The 14,554-nt window shown below is 44.9% G+C and overlaps 1 protein-coding gene across 1 annotated transcript in view; it reads left to right on the forward strand.

Annotated features, from left to right (window-relative positions):
• CSMD2 (CUB and Sushi multiple domains 2) overlaps positions 1-14,554 on the forward strand; it is a 239,970-nt gene that overhangs the window by 19,206 nt on the left and 206,210 nt on the right. Inside the window, exon 3 of the mRNA XM_026043490.1 lies at positions 9,185-9,297. Within this exon, the coding sequence (XP_025899275.1) occupies positions 9,185-9,297 (113 nt within the window). The remainder of the gene's footprint in view (positions 1-9,184; positions 9,298-14,554) is intronic.

The raw sequence follows: 14,554 nt of genomic DNA on the forward strand, positions 1-14,554 counted from the left end.
TCGAAATAGAGGCCAAATGCATGGGGTTGGTTGGGATTTGTAATAATGTGATCACAGGGCAGGCGTGTGGATTCCTGCAGTTTAACAGGGCTTGTGCTGTGTTGACACTGGAAGGATGGTTATTGGATTTGCTGGAATTGGTTCTGTGCTGTGTTGGCTTCCAGAAATTCTTGGGGGAATAGCATTTGTCAGCTGATGCGAGGCAGAGCTCTGCTCGTTAGGATTTTCTGTTGAGTCACCTTTAGTCACATACTACAGTCCTTTGTAGTTAGCTCAGGTGTCCAAGGTGACTSCGGTTCTCTTTACTACGGGTAAGGATAAATGAATAAAACCAAGCAGTGGGCCAGCTAAAGCCTCCTGTCATCCTTAGTCAGCTTCAGAATCCTCCCTCCTTTGCCCTTTAGCAGAGTCTTTTGTCACTTTGCATTAACTCCCTGGAAATAAAATAAGCATATATTCAGGCGCTCTGCTGTTTAGAATAAAGTATGTGCAATTTTATTTCTGAGAGGATACTCATTTCAGCAGCTCCAGCAGCATTAAGGACCCTTTGCCAGTTGTCCTGTCATAATGTTCTGGGGAAGTGCTGAATATTTAAACTTTGCCTGTGAGATAATTGATGGAAGCAGATCTGAGTGTCTGTAAGAGCTAATGGGGTTAATGCAGCTGCAGCCAGGGCTGTTCCATTTTGACAGGCTGTGTTCAGTTTTTCCTTACTAGGACAGTGCTTATCAGGATGAGGGATCTAAACTAATAATTGGGGTGGGAGGGGTTTTCTCTGCCACTGTGCTGAATACAACAGGTTCAGGATAAGCCTTGAGGCTCATTTGGCCTGTCTTCAGCCTCTTAAACAGATGGAGAAATAGGGTGGTTGAGCAGCTTGGTTTAATAGTGAAAGGAGCTGCTCTCCCGTGGCATTGCTTGGATTGTATAAGAAAAGTTAYCTGTGGTAGCACCTTCCGTTGTGCTGTAGCCTGTACAATCCTGATATAACAGGGTCTTACTGAAAACTGGAGTCTTTTATTCATGCCACTAAGTAAATATTAATTGGGGAGGTGATTTCCTTTCTGGTGTTTTGTCAGCCKTTTGTCTATGAGACTGGAATTTCTTCCAGGTAGGACTATTCCCTGCTGTGTGTTTAGTGCTGGGGACTGGCTGCTRTTATTGGACCTTGAGGCATTGCTGGTGTACAAACAATAATCCGCTTTCAGAATTACTTTTGTGCTCTATTTTCACTCTAAATTGTCAAATAACCATGTTAATGGGTAGAATCTAATGGTAAACTTTGACAGTGGCTCTTGCTTTATATTGAAGTATACTGTGTATAGAAAGGCTTTCTATAATTAGGCAGTATCCAATAGATTTAATTAAGACTGAACTAGAATGKTTTTTTTGATAGGTCTATGAGCAGTGAATGCCATTAGCAATTRAGGTAATTTTGAAGGTAGGTTTTAAAATGTGTAAATTTTGGATGGCGAGATGATGGCCTTAATCTTGCAGAAACTGAACTACTCCCCAGGAGTTTTTGTAGGATTTCTCATTTTCTAGGTTGCCAAATCCATTGAGAAGATGCAGTCGTGTTCCCTAGAGGAGGGGAGGGAACTGCCTTAGTTACCCAGGGAGTTACTAGCTGTGAGCTGCCCAGTTCCRGTGTTCCTGGACTTGCCTCATGAAAAGAAGCTTTGACTTCATTAGTACAGAGCAAGATCTTCAGCAATAAYTTCACTTGGTAGTAGATCCTGACATCAGCTAACACCAAGGTCACCGATGCCTCCTTCCTTGCTGAGGAGTGTGTGCCTTGCACAGAGGAGACAGGGTGCAGTGGGCTCTAGGGAAATGCCAGCTGTAGGATGACCTCCTCAGGTTTTATTTTAGAAGTTGAATATGATTTGCAAAACGTTTCAAGGGCTTCAAATGGAGGGTCTGTTTGCTAGAAGGCTTGAGCTATCCAAAGACGTGGTGATGTCTTTGAAGAAGTACATGTAAAATAGAAGTGTGAAATGCTTTTGTTCTGTCTAGTAGTTGTTTAATATAATAGTTAATGGCCTTGGAAGTCGGGGTCTTCAACTCTGGAGGTGCTTGGCAAGGTGGCTGCTGCCTGAAGTGTTCCCTGTTCCCGTCTTATGGCACATGAAGTCTGAGAGCAAGAGAGAAGTGAGTAACATGGGAGCAAGCAGTGCACACGGGTCAGACAGGCAGAGCCTTGGGATTTGTTACAGCATTTTGTTTTCCCCCCATCATCCAACACATCTGAAAATCAAATTTTTGATTAACTTCTCTAACTGCGAGGGACAGCTTGTATTGTTTGATATTTGTTCCATTTGGGTGATTCTTTTTAATTTCTGCAGCTTCGTAGAAACCAGTCTGCTGGATAGAATGCAAATTCCTGCTCTTTCCTTCTCATCCATTGCCATTAATTTTAGTCAGCATTATGGCATCTTGAGGAGGTGCTGTAGCYGGGCTCTGCCTGGTGCTGTGCTGTGCGGCCGCAGCCCGCGTGGCAGCATCCCGTGCGGAGCGGCTGCCCTCGCGGGGCTGCTGCCGGCCACGCTGTCCCCTTGTGCCTTGGTGCCCACACAGGGGCTTGGCGGAGCAGACCTGTGCTCACCCCGCAGGGCAGCTTTGCTCTTCCCCCTTGCATAACTGTCTGTTTGATGTTCTTGAACACCAGTCGGGGTGTGTGTATACCCAGTACCAGCCATTGACAGGCCATAACAAACGTTTGTGCCTTGCTGTGTGGCTCTGTGCTTATTCTCTTGGGTATTGACCAGGGAGGCCTCCATTTAGCTGCTGCTCATGGAAAATGATGGTTTCCAGCGTTCCTTGGGTCATGCGTGTGTGTTTGGGTCTCAACAGGAAATGACCATTTCTTTCTCTTGAGAATTTATGATGAAATCCCTCAATCTGCTAAATTGTGAAGTTGTTTGATGATCGAGTATTGCTTGGGGAGAAATCCTGGCCTCCCCAGGAGGTGCAGGAGTCTCGATGTTGATTTATTCCTAGGACATCAGGCAAAGACGTGCTGCTTCATTATCAGGCTGACATCCAGTGCCCTTGTTTTGTTCCTCTCGCTAGTTCTTGTACACAAGCATATTAACCAGTAGGAACATAACAGAACTTAAGTAATATCTGTTAATTTGCAGGCCTTTTTAATTAAAAAAAAAAAAAGTAAAAGTGAAGGCAGGCAGCTTTCAGCTCTGGGAACTGCTGGCCCCGCTACAGCATTTGAAAAGTGTTGGTGATTTATATTTTCTTGTCATTCCCAGTTTGTAATACCTGTGACTGCTGCAAGTCTGATGTTTGGCCCCTGTGATGCAGGAGTTGGATGCGTCTCAAATGCGAGTGATGCTCTCAAAGACATTTGAGGCCTTCCAACCTCTCTTCAATGATTCTGGGATGATAGGGATTATATGGTGAGRTTGGGGCCCAAAAGGAAGGCCCAGTGACGTGGGATGCCCAAAATTTAGCAGGTAGGGGCAGATACGGCAGCCTGGCTACTGCTTTCAGCRCTGTGATTTCAAAAGCTGCTTCCTGAGTGGACAAGCACAGAGGAGCTTGGTTAGGAACGCTGGGGTCCTCAAGATGCCCTTATTTACTTGGCCTTTCTCGTGTTTAAAGCTGTTTTGAACATACGTGTCTGCTTGTGTTGAAGGCTTCTCAGGCCGTGGGGCTCTGCGCAGTGTGCGGCGGAGGCGGCAGCGCTGCTGCTGGCTGCTCCCAGTCCTGGGATGTTCAGATCCCTCCTGCCAGGCTAACACTGCCCTGTTGCTCGCTGCTTTCATTCTGTTTGGCAGAATTTGAGCCCTGTGAGTAGCAGGGGGTTCTGAGAAGTTATTTTCCCATTTACTGAATTTCACACCCCTGATGATTTTTTTTTGTTTTGTTTTCTGAGGAAAGCCAGAAAATAACCTAGAACTGCCAAGTTTTGAATTGAAACTCCTGAACCTGCCTTGGCTTTTGTCCCTGCTTGGCCTCATTGACTCAGAATGTCAACTCGGCTTCCCCCAAGAAGTTGCTAGAATTTGCTGAGCCTTTTGGAGAATTCTTTTTCTTTTAGGTTTTTAGTATTTCAGCAGGGAATATGGGTGCCAGAATGTTCTGGATATTTGCTGGCATCTCATTAGCTACCTGGCAGAGTAAAAGTGAAATGAACATGGAAGGAATGTGATAATTTTGAAGTCTGTGATCTTCCTGCTCTTTTGCATTTGATGAAGAAAATGAAACTTATTTAGATTTGAAGCTTTCGTAGCAGTTCACAGTTTGAGAACTGTGATGACCTTGTATTTGAGGTGGCTGTGGAGGCCTTAGGCCTATAAATAACCTGTAAATAACCCACTTCTAGTGGGAATTGACCCCCCAAATCCATTTTCAGGGGAGAGGTCCATACACAGTGGTATCTGAGCCACGTGATGGTCCCAAGTCTGGAGTACTTGATGAAACCTCTGTTGGAACCAGGTGGATATGGGAAGGAGTCTTTGTGGCCAGAGGAACTGCGTTTGGTGAGGAAAGCAAAGTGGAGTTGATTCCCAAATGACCCTGGCAAATGGTTCTGCTTGTGTCCTCCAAGTGTAATTGAGAACTGCTTGCAAAGCTCCAGATGAACTGTAGCGCGCACACACACAAAAATGGAATATATGGCACCTCCTCATAAAATTCAGCCTCTATCTTTGAATGTAGAGGAATGTAGAWCCTTTGTCACATCTCCCACCTGATCAGGAGGTGCATTGCCTTGTCATTTTGAAACTACTCCTTGCACAGCATAGCCCTACATGGCAACGGTGTCCATGTGGTTAGAGAGCTGGCATTAATGCATCAGTCCATGTCCTCAAATGCACGAGATGCCCAGTGGAGCAGTGCACCTAATGCTGGAAATGAACTCAGGCAAGTTAGTAGTTTGGTCTCGTCATCCTCATTAGCCATTTCAGCAGCAGATTCAGCAGCTTCATCAATTGTGTGCTTTGCTCTAGGTTTTCTTGAGGCTTAAATTCAGGTCTGCTTGTGGTAGACAAAGGGAGATTTCCCTGAAGACAGTGGTGGCAGGGCTGGAAACAGCACTAAGGGTTCCCATCGCAGGGATTTACTTTCCAGTCAGCACCSGCTTTTTGCTTAATGCATTTATTGTGTGTATTTTTACAACAAATCCTGTTTATGTCAATAAAACTGCTCAAACATTTGTGTCTTTACAGACATAGCAACCTTATTTTCTGTGAAATGTTAGAATCGTTCTCTTGGCAAATATTGATTGAGGAGGGAATTTAAGGGACAGAGGAAGATAGTGTATTTAAAAAAAAAAAAAGTTTATTACAGTCTTGGTAAGAAAAATATATAGTAATACACATCAAAAGGAGCCAACTGATGGTATTATTTAAAAACAACTTAATTATCAACCAGCTGGGCAGATGGGAAGATTGGAAAGTGACATGGAATAAAATGGGACATGTGGCCTTGGCTGGCAGCAAAGTAGATTGGCATTGCTTTGTGAAATATGAACGGAGAATTTATAAGGAGTTATTGATGCTGTTGCTTGCAAAATGCATGTGATTGAAGGTATTTGTTCAGAATGTGTTTGTAGCTTGATTCACAAATAAAAACAGCTTGGTTTTGAGCTTAAAATGTTCCAACAGTTTTAGTAAATCTGCATTCATCTCTGCCATGCTTGAAATGAGTTGCAGTTCTTTGCACCAAGTGTGCCTTGTGCATAGCATTAAATAAACTGCAAAGTAAAACCACGGCCTGAGGAGACTGTAGCAAGGGAGAGGTCGAGCTCTCTGACTAGAGGGCTCTGCCCTTGCTGCTCTCCGGCCCTGTAAGTTTTGGACTCTGTGGCTGAGCTGGGTTTAACAGAGTCAGTCAGGATTCTGGGGCAGCGAGTTGCTGGTTGGGTGGAAACGGGCAGGAAGGTGCAGAAGAGCTGCAGCGCTTGTGCTGTGATGCTGCCTGTGTTGTGCTGTGAGGCTGCTCCTCAGCAAGAGACTGCATCTCCCAATCCTTGGGTCTTCTGGACCAAGTCTGCGGGCCTGTTTGCATCCTGCCAGGACAGCCCCCACGGGAAACCCTTCCCACGGGAAACCCTTCCCACGGGAAACCCTTCCCACTCGGCCCCTGTGTGCTTGGTGTTCTGCAGAGCCAAGTCCTCACACACGTTTGTGCCAACAAGGCGTTTGCATGAACACCTGCTGAAAACAAGGACGAGCTGTTTTACTCCACAAACATTTTGTTTCTTTTGGTGGAGTTAGTTTTTCTTTGCTATAAGTGGAAGGATTAAATTAATCAAGAGAACATGCAATTAATGCCAGTGAGCTAAGACAAATGGCTTCCAAAATTTGCATTGAAACTTTTGCCTGTGTCATTATAGTGCCATTAGAAGCCGGTTGAGTGTGTTTTGTCCAGAGCACCATTTCAGCCTTACAGGGGTTTGATATTAAAGGGCAACCGTCTAAGTAACACCAGAGAATCAGACAAGACTGGCTTTTTGTGTTCTGCAGTGAGCACGGTCTGGAATTGTCTTCAGCTTGTGCCCTGCCTGCGCTCTTTGATTAATGAGAACTTCCATGGCATCAGTTACCCTGCCAATATGCTGGAGAAAAAAAAAAAAAAAAAAAAAAAAGGCTAACAAATCTCACTGTAATTGCTTGTTTCTTTAATAAAACAATACAGGAAGGGAGAAAAAAAATATTTGACAAGATCTACTTGGGGAAAAAGGTTCTGAATAAGACAAGTCTGTGAGAAAATGCACGCAGTGAGTTGGCTCTCTCCTCAGGAGGGTAGTTTCTCCACACGTAGTGTTGAAAAAGGGAAAAAATCTKCACCCTTTTTTGTGCTACAAGAAAGCCTCAGGCGTGTGAAGAGAAGGCAGAGAGGAAGCAGCAGCGTGATCCTAGGACTGCAGATGCTGCAGGAATTCTGCTCTGGAGCTTCACGGTCCTTCTCGCCAGAAAGATGCGCTTCCTCGTGTGGCCCGTGCCGCTTCCCCATTGCGGGCTGACCTGGTGATTTCTCGTCCCTTCCTCTGTGGACACAGAACACCTTTCTCTCCRTTTTCCTCTTTCTTATTTTTTCATAGTTCCTACACTTGATCTTGCAAAGGTTTAGCTTGATGTTTTCTTGGGATGGTGCTTCAGGAGCGTCGGTTTGGTCCTTAYGGACTCTTGTCATTGTAGCTACATATGGCGAGGAGAGCGGTTCATTTGGGGGGGTGGTTCTTTAACAGGTGCCTTGAAATTGCGTGCAGGGACGAGGCAGTGAAGTATGATGCAGTGTAATTTAATGCTGGGTTAAATGATGCAATCCAGTGCGTTTCCATTAGATGTTCCGAGACACTTCTCTAGCATTTATGCTTTAAATGCTGTTGGATTGCCAGCTGCAATAACTATTTTGATTGCAGTCTGAGCTGATGGTGGGCATCCTACCAGAAAAATAATGTGTTCTGTTTTAATTATGACACCTGCACTCCAAAATGGAAGCCTGCGTCACTSTACATGATACAGTTGTACTTGCTATAGTGCAAGAGCATAATGTGCAAYGCAGGGAGGTGAGCACGTCTGCAGAAGGGCCAGGCTTGGGGCGGCTCTCTGCCAAAGAAAAGATATATGGAGAGTATAGGATTCCTGTAGCAGGGTGTTTGGGGGTTTGTATCTTGTTTTTGCCATACTGTGATGCAAGGACAACTCATGGAGCAGTATTTCTGGCACTGGTTTAGCTTGGCTCATCGCAGTGATAGCAGAGATAGGCGAGTGCAGAACATATTGAAACTCTTAGTCATTGTTGGCCCYGAGCAGCGTAAGGGGGCGACTTGTGTGCACTCCGTCTCAAATGGGCAATCAGCAGCCTCGTCGTATGGCAGAGAGCCCCCTCAGTTACTGCTTSCACATTTTGGTTTTGGGACAGTTAACAGGCGCTGTGGGTGAATCCTGTCCTTGGCAATGGCAGGCGAGAATTTAACATGAATGGCCTAAAAAAAAAAAAAAATTCTTTATGTAAATCTGTTATGTAAATCACCTTAGCCAAGTGCAAGGCGAAGGATTATAAGTTATAAAACTGTAATTGTTTGTCAGGAATGTGCATTAGCTGTTCTTGGGCTGTGTCAATATACTATCGGGGATTTAGTGTCTGGGATCCTATATCGCCAGCTTAAAAATATAACCAAACAAAATTAACACTTGCCATTTAGCTCTGAGAGTTGGTTTGCAAGGGAGAAGGGGGGAGAAAAGTCAGCCACTGGTGTCTGAGTCTCAGGAATGTTGTCTTTGTCCGTGTCCTGGGCTTGTCRTCCCTTTCTGCAGCTGGGTTCTTGCACTTGTTTGCGGGCAGGTCTCTGTGTGCTCTCGCCGCAGCCCATCTACTGGGCCACATCGTGTGGAGAAGCAGGGGCTTTGCTTGTCCCAACAAGAAAGGAGGGACGGGTGATCGCAGCCTTCCCTGCGGCGCGTGCGGACACGGAGGATGAAAGCGCTCCTCTGGGCTGGTTCCCTTAGGCTCAGTGCAACAAGGGGGGGGAAGATTCCCAGGACCTTAATTCAAACCTTTTCCTTTACATAACCACAGAGCAAATACTCTTTGAAGACAGATGCCCTGATAGTCTTCAATTAATTGGTAGTATCAATTTTATTGCCTGCTCACTTCTGCTATTTTAGATTGAGTATTCARTTTAACGTAGTTTATATAATGATGGAGACCTTCATCTAATGCCTTTACTCCAAGGATTTCAGAATGTGAACTCAGACCTCAAATGTTGCTCCCGTGTGGATAGGTGAAGTTGTTCCAGCTGGGGGCTGCTCGGAGCCCCCGGGGCTGGTAGAGCCGGGCTCCGCAGGCTGCGCTGCTCTGCTCTGCTCTGCTCTGCTTGCTGCGAGCGCCCAGGGCAGCGGGCCCTGCGGAGCACCCAGGCTGCTGGTGCATGGTGTGAGGCAGAGCATGGCTGAACACGGGATCACTGAAGAAATGGATTAATAGACACGCTGGTAAATGGGGAGGTGTTAAAAGCCTTGCTCTGGGTGATGCAAGCAGTGAGGATGGTTTGTCCAGCGCTAGCTGAACAGTTCTTGAAGTCAAACTGTTGTGGTCTGTGTTGCTTTTTCAAGTTCCGATGCTCCSCCTTAGGCTGTGGTGTGTTGGCCGCAGTGGCTCCGCTCTGCAGCTTTTCTGTGTAATTGGCCACGGGCATAACCCTCCTCTTGGTTTCTTTCAGGTTAACTGGCTTCCAGCTGCCGGCTCCTGTTGTGAGTACCGGGATGGTGCTGTCCCTGTGGCTTGTGAGCGATTACGCAGTCAGTGCTCAAGGCTTCCAGGCRAGCTACGAAGGTAAGTGTGCCCTGTTTGGTAATTGTAGCTTGGATCTTCTCTGTGTCTGAGTTACAGCAGGATGTGAGCAAGTTCTTTAGTCAGAAAGAATCATATGTGATGGCGTGGTAGCTTCAGGAAGCCTTGTCTTGCAGCTCCAGTTCTTGGCCGTGACCTCCGAGGACAGATGTCAACTTGCATACCACAGTGCAGGAATGTTCAGTGGCACATGGCACCCTGCTTTTGCACTTCCTGGGGTGTTACTGTTGGTTCTGGTGATGATAACTTARTACGTGTAATGCCTGCCACCAGGAGCCTTCATGAGGCTCAGCCAAAGAGTGCCTGCTTTCAGCAGTTAATTCACTGCAGCTCTCTTCCATATGAAGGTCGTTGCTCTGTCTCTTTGCATGGCTTTTCCATGTTCTGTCTTATCTGGAGACTCACTTCATTATATTTTGGATATGTGTTTTTTTAATCACAGGGATCTCAGCTATGCAGTCCTTTTGCCATTCATTATGAGCATTAGAAGTTATTTTATTATTACTAATTACAGTAATAAARGAATTACGGGAAAATACAATCAGCATTTGTAGACTAGAGTGCATTCTGACTGAACTTTGACTGGAGGTGTTTGGTCTGCTGTAGAAGCTAAATGCAATGTAAATCTTCAGGGTAGACAAGCACACGTTCACTAAAGCAGCAGGTAGGTRTGTCTGCCATAGGAGAGTGGTGAGTTCTGCTGTGAGGCCAGGTGTGCAGAACATCTGGAACGCATTAGAGAGGAGTCCCCCTCCCCAAATAGACTTTTCTCCTTTAAAAAAGTGACAGCTCAAAATCCTGTTACTGAATCATCATCTCCTGAGGGATACTTCGGAGGGAAGGAGAGCTGTTGCCATAACAAGAAGACACAAAAGACTTTAAGGACGCTGTGTTTCARGAAGGGAAGTGATGTTCAGTGCAATTAGATAATATATTTGAAAGCATAAATCATGCCATCTTGTGCTATTTTTTTCTGTATTTTGGATTGACTTTGCTCTGTCTGGAAGGGAAAAAAAAAAAGCTGAGAGAAGGGGGGAAAATACAGCTGTGTGAGTAGCCCAGGATACGCCAGAGATCCCAAAGGGGTAATGGAGTGCGTCCTCGAAAGGATAATGTGCTCAAAACTTAACCTGAGTGATAGGGAGCGTTGCTGTAAATTAAGCTGTGGATGGGCTGGTGCTCTGAGCCCTCCTCAACACACGCTGCTGTTCGGACTATTGTTAGTTAAGAGCAGGGGAGGAGGTAACTGCTTTTGATCAAAGGGAGCACACTGTTGCTGTAATGCTGTTTCAGTTCGTTAGCAATCTGCAACTTGGTGAATAGCTTGTGATTTGATAATTCACGTTTAAAGGCAGAGCAGTGCATCAGAGCCCTTGCTGTAAATGGCTCCTTTACGATCGGCTATCAAAGCATGTTTGTTACTCTCCTCCCTCTAAGCAATCAAAGGGAAACGCACCTAAAGAAGCAGTATCTTAAAAGAGAAGCAAAAGAGCTCCAACTTTTTATAAAGGGCAGAAATAGCATACGTGGATGTTCCAAGAATGTTATATTTGCACTGATGTCTACTAGTCAAGATCTCACTAACTTTCCTCCTTAGTATGATACTGCATGATCGAATCCCTTCCAACAAGCAGTTTCCTGCAAAGAAAGCAACACAAATGTTTCCTGCTTGTGCCTTTGTAAATATATGTATTCATTTCTGCTTATATAGACACACACTGATTAAAAAGAAGCACTTGGGTGTTGTGATAGCAGCAAGAAGCATGTACAGCTTTCAGACACTAGTGCAGACAGAGCAGGTGATCACTGGGTCTTTGTTCTTACAYGCACTCATACAGTAAAGCATAAAATAGCCGTGGAAATAAATCATAAAATCATATAATGCAGCTTACTCTTCARCATTGTTTAGATCCTAAACCAATGATCTCCAAGTAATTATTGCTCCACTTAACAGATCAGAGAAATCTAAGCACTTAAACCACTTGGAAAGTGTCCTGGAGGAAAGAAGGGCAAATCCATGAAGTGKAATCCAGAACCCCTTTCATTTAATTGGACTGCTGTGGTGCAAAGGAAAAAAATATTTAAGGGATTCTTTTACTAAATATAAGCAGTGCTTATGAAGCTTCATTTCAAAATGTGTGATTTGGAAAATATTGAAATTACGTATATTCATGCTTACAGCATTCTTAAATTTGTTTTTTTCCTACTAAACTGTCCCCTGAATTCAGCATGATTTCACAATTAGCCTTGTTCACCCTCAGACAGTTGGATTTTATTTTTTGTGTGCGACYAAATTATTCTTTCCCAAAATACCACCCAGCTGCTACAGAGTCTTGCATTTYGACTGCAGGAGAATTTCTAAATGAAGACAGCTATAAATAATCTAAGTTAAAAATTCACTGGGTTGTAGATGGTAACGTTATCTTGTGAAAAATACTCCTTAATTTCGTGTACAAAAATGCCTAATGCTTTTTTGTCGCTTCCCCAAAAGGTATTGGAGAGGCTGATATGAAGGTACGTGCCTGGGACTACATGTGCAGTCAATTGCAATCCCTGCTACTGGGCACTTGGTGAATACATGGGTTGGTGGCATTTGAGATAAATGGAGTACATCTTACAATAAGTGCAAAAATGGTAGACATGTCACATAGTTTTCTCAATAATACCAATAGGGAATAGAAGGTGGGGCTTTTAGMTTCTTAATGTGGATGCAAAATAAACTGATAGTCTTGGTTTTAAACCATTACCCCTTGGCCGCTTTGTGGTGCTTCCTGGAGGTGKGAAAAACCAGCCAGGAAGAATGCTACCCACATGTGCTCTTTAGCACTTAGTTGATGAAAGAAGACATTGCTGTGCAAGACAGGCAAACTTAATGCAGCTGGAGGCTTTGCAGGGCTGTGCGGGGCCTCCTGCACACGACGYGTTCCCCCTTCCCAAAAGCAGCGTTTGCCAGAGCCTGGGCCACGGACGGGGCACGGGCGCTCGTGGCCCCGGGGCGCAGCGGGCTGCAGCGCGGGGGCACTGCACAGGAGGTGAATGTTTCCCTTCCCAAGACATCGGGTGTGATTACAGCTGCGACAAATTTGATAGCTGCAAACACTAAGTGTCTGATTGAAAAGAAACAATTACGCCTCGGAGAACACTGCTCATTTTAAGAAATTAGAAGCGTTTAAATACAGAGGGAAACAACCCCAAGTAAATGGTACTGTTCTCCATAATAAATACCCTCCGCTTTCTCAAGCACAAATATCTCATTCTTCAGAGGGTTCTTTGTGGAGCTTAGATGCGTACTTAGATAAAASAGTTAAAAACCAGTTCTTGCTTGCCTAGCTGCTTTTGCTAAACGCGACCTAAGTCACCTGGTCCGGCTGCTCTGTGGCTGCACTGCTGTGCCAGTGCCTGAACTGCTTCATGGCTCCGTTTCCCAGCTGTTGYTTGACTCTACAGTACTGGTTGCCCTGTTAACACAAGTTAGATGAAACAGTTTGGTTTCTCTTTCTTTGGAAAAGTAGTATTCAAGATTTGCACAAATGATAGCTGTTCRAATCATCAATTGCTGTCAAGACTAGCAGGGATTTTGGGAAAAGGTGTGGGGCATCCACAGAACCTTGCAAATGTAAATTTGGGGGGAAATTTTATTGGGAATGGTTATCCCATTTTGAAAGCAAAATGTAAGAATTTGCATGTCCAAGYCCTTTGTTGTTTGAAAATGGATCATATTATCTTGGAGCTTTTGAAATTTGACTGAAGTCTGCTTGGACTAAAGCTTGGTTCTGGTGATTCAGATAGTAGCRAACTGTTGATTAACCCTTGTGTAGGTGGCAATGGGAAAGATGRAAACAGTCTTGCCCTGGTGCTACTCTTCCTTGAAAATCTGATGTTTCTTTGYCCGATATTTGAATCTCTGCAACAGATGGTTTAATGTTTTCAGAAACAAAACAGCCTTATGGGTGAATGTGTGGATCCTGAGACCTGAAGGCATTTGAGTCTTAACAGCTCCTTTTCCTCTGATCTGTGTTAGTGCGAGGCATGTTGAGTGTGTGGCTTAAAGCTTCCAGGGACTGTTTCCAAGACCTTTAGGACTTCTTGTTTTCGTAGATGTAGTTCCTCACTTCTCATTCAGTCAATTGTTTTTGTATTTTGTGTTTAGTCATTTCATTACGTTCTGTGTTTGAGACCTTATCTCTAATTGCTAAAAATGGCAGTTCTCTCTGCTCTATCCTTTTGTTTACGATGCTTCCTAATTCTTGTAGTGGTTGTGACCTAGGAAAGACCTAGCTTTGCCTCCCTCCGGCTGCGCTCTCTTCCCGCTGTGTCTTCCAAGCTCAGTTGGGTGGTGCTAGTCAGGCCTTGGCTGGGGGAGCTTGCAGGGAAATCCCAGGATGCGCATGGAAATARCTGTGGTGAGTCAGCGGGCTGCTCCGAATTAGGGAATCCAGTGCATTGCGTGACTCCCTCTGAAAGGCAGGAGGAAGGTTGTGCTGCAGCGAGGAGTGTGGCTGTAGTTCCTGCTGCTTCTGTCGTGCTTCCCTTAGCTCCATGTACGCAATCAGAGTTGCTCCGTGTCTGTGACCCCTAGGGCCTTTAGCATATATATAACAGTTAACAGGATGATAAATGCAAACTTGATGATGTCTTGCCATTAGGCACTTACATTCTGTTGTTTTAAAATTTCTCCCGAGTTCCTTGTGGGCAGAGCCTTGTCTGGGAAGGAGAAGTGTTAGCCTGTACTGTTTGGTGGTCGGCTTTGGTTGTAGCTGGTGAAATGGTTCTTTAATATGGAGAATTCAGCACAGAGCTCTGGTTAGGAATATATTTCTTCAATCCAGAGTTGTGATCCAGAATTGAAGTTTTCTTTAAAGGGGAAAAAAAGTTTTTAGTCCTCTATGGTTTGGAGATGGATCAGTGGAGAACAGCAGCGTGGGAAGCAGGAAAACAGTGTTTCTCCCAATATGCCAGTGCTCTGAAACAGTGAGCTCAAAATGCCCCTTCCTCTCTAAGAAGCTTTAACACTGTAATTTGATGGTTATTACTGTTCTAAAGTACCTCACGACAGATGATTAGAGCAGAGACCTAGTTGGTTTGTTCCTTTCAGCATCTTCAGCTGTCTCGGGCTGGTTTGCAGCCTGCCRCGCTCTGTGCAGCAGCTTGAGCTCAGCGTCTTCTGTGATGTTGGAGCAAAATGCTTCTCCCTTCTGAAGACGTGCTGATGGAATTAGTTGCATTGATTAGACTGCTG

Source organism: Nothoprocta perdicaria, unplaced genomic scaffold, assembly GCF_003342845.1.
Source record: "Nothoprocta perdicaria isolate Ctin4 unplaced genomic scaffold, notPer1 scaffold_33, whole genome shotgun sequence".
Lineage (NCBI taxonomy): Eukaryota > Metazoa > Chordata > Aves > Tinamiformes > Tinamidae > Nothoprocta > Nothoprocta perdicaria.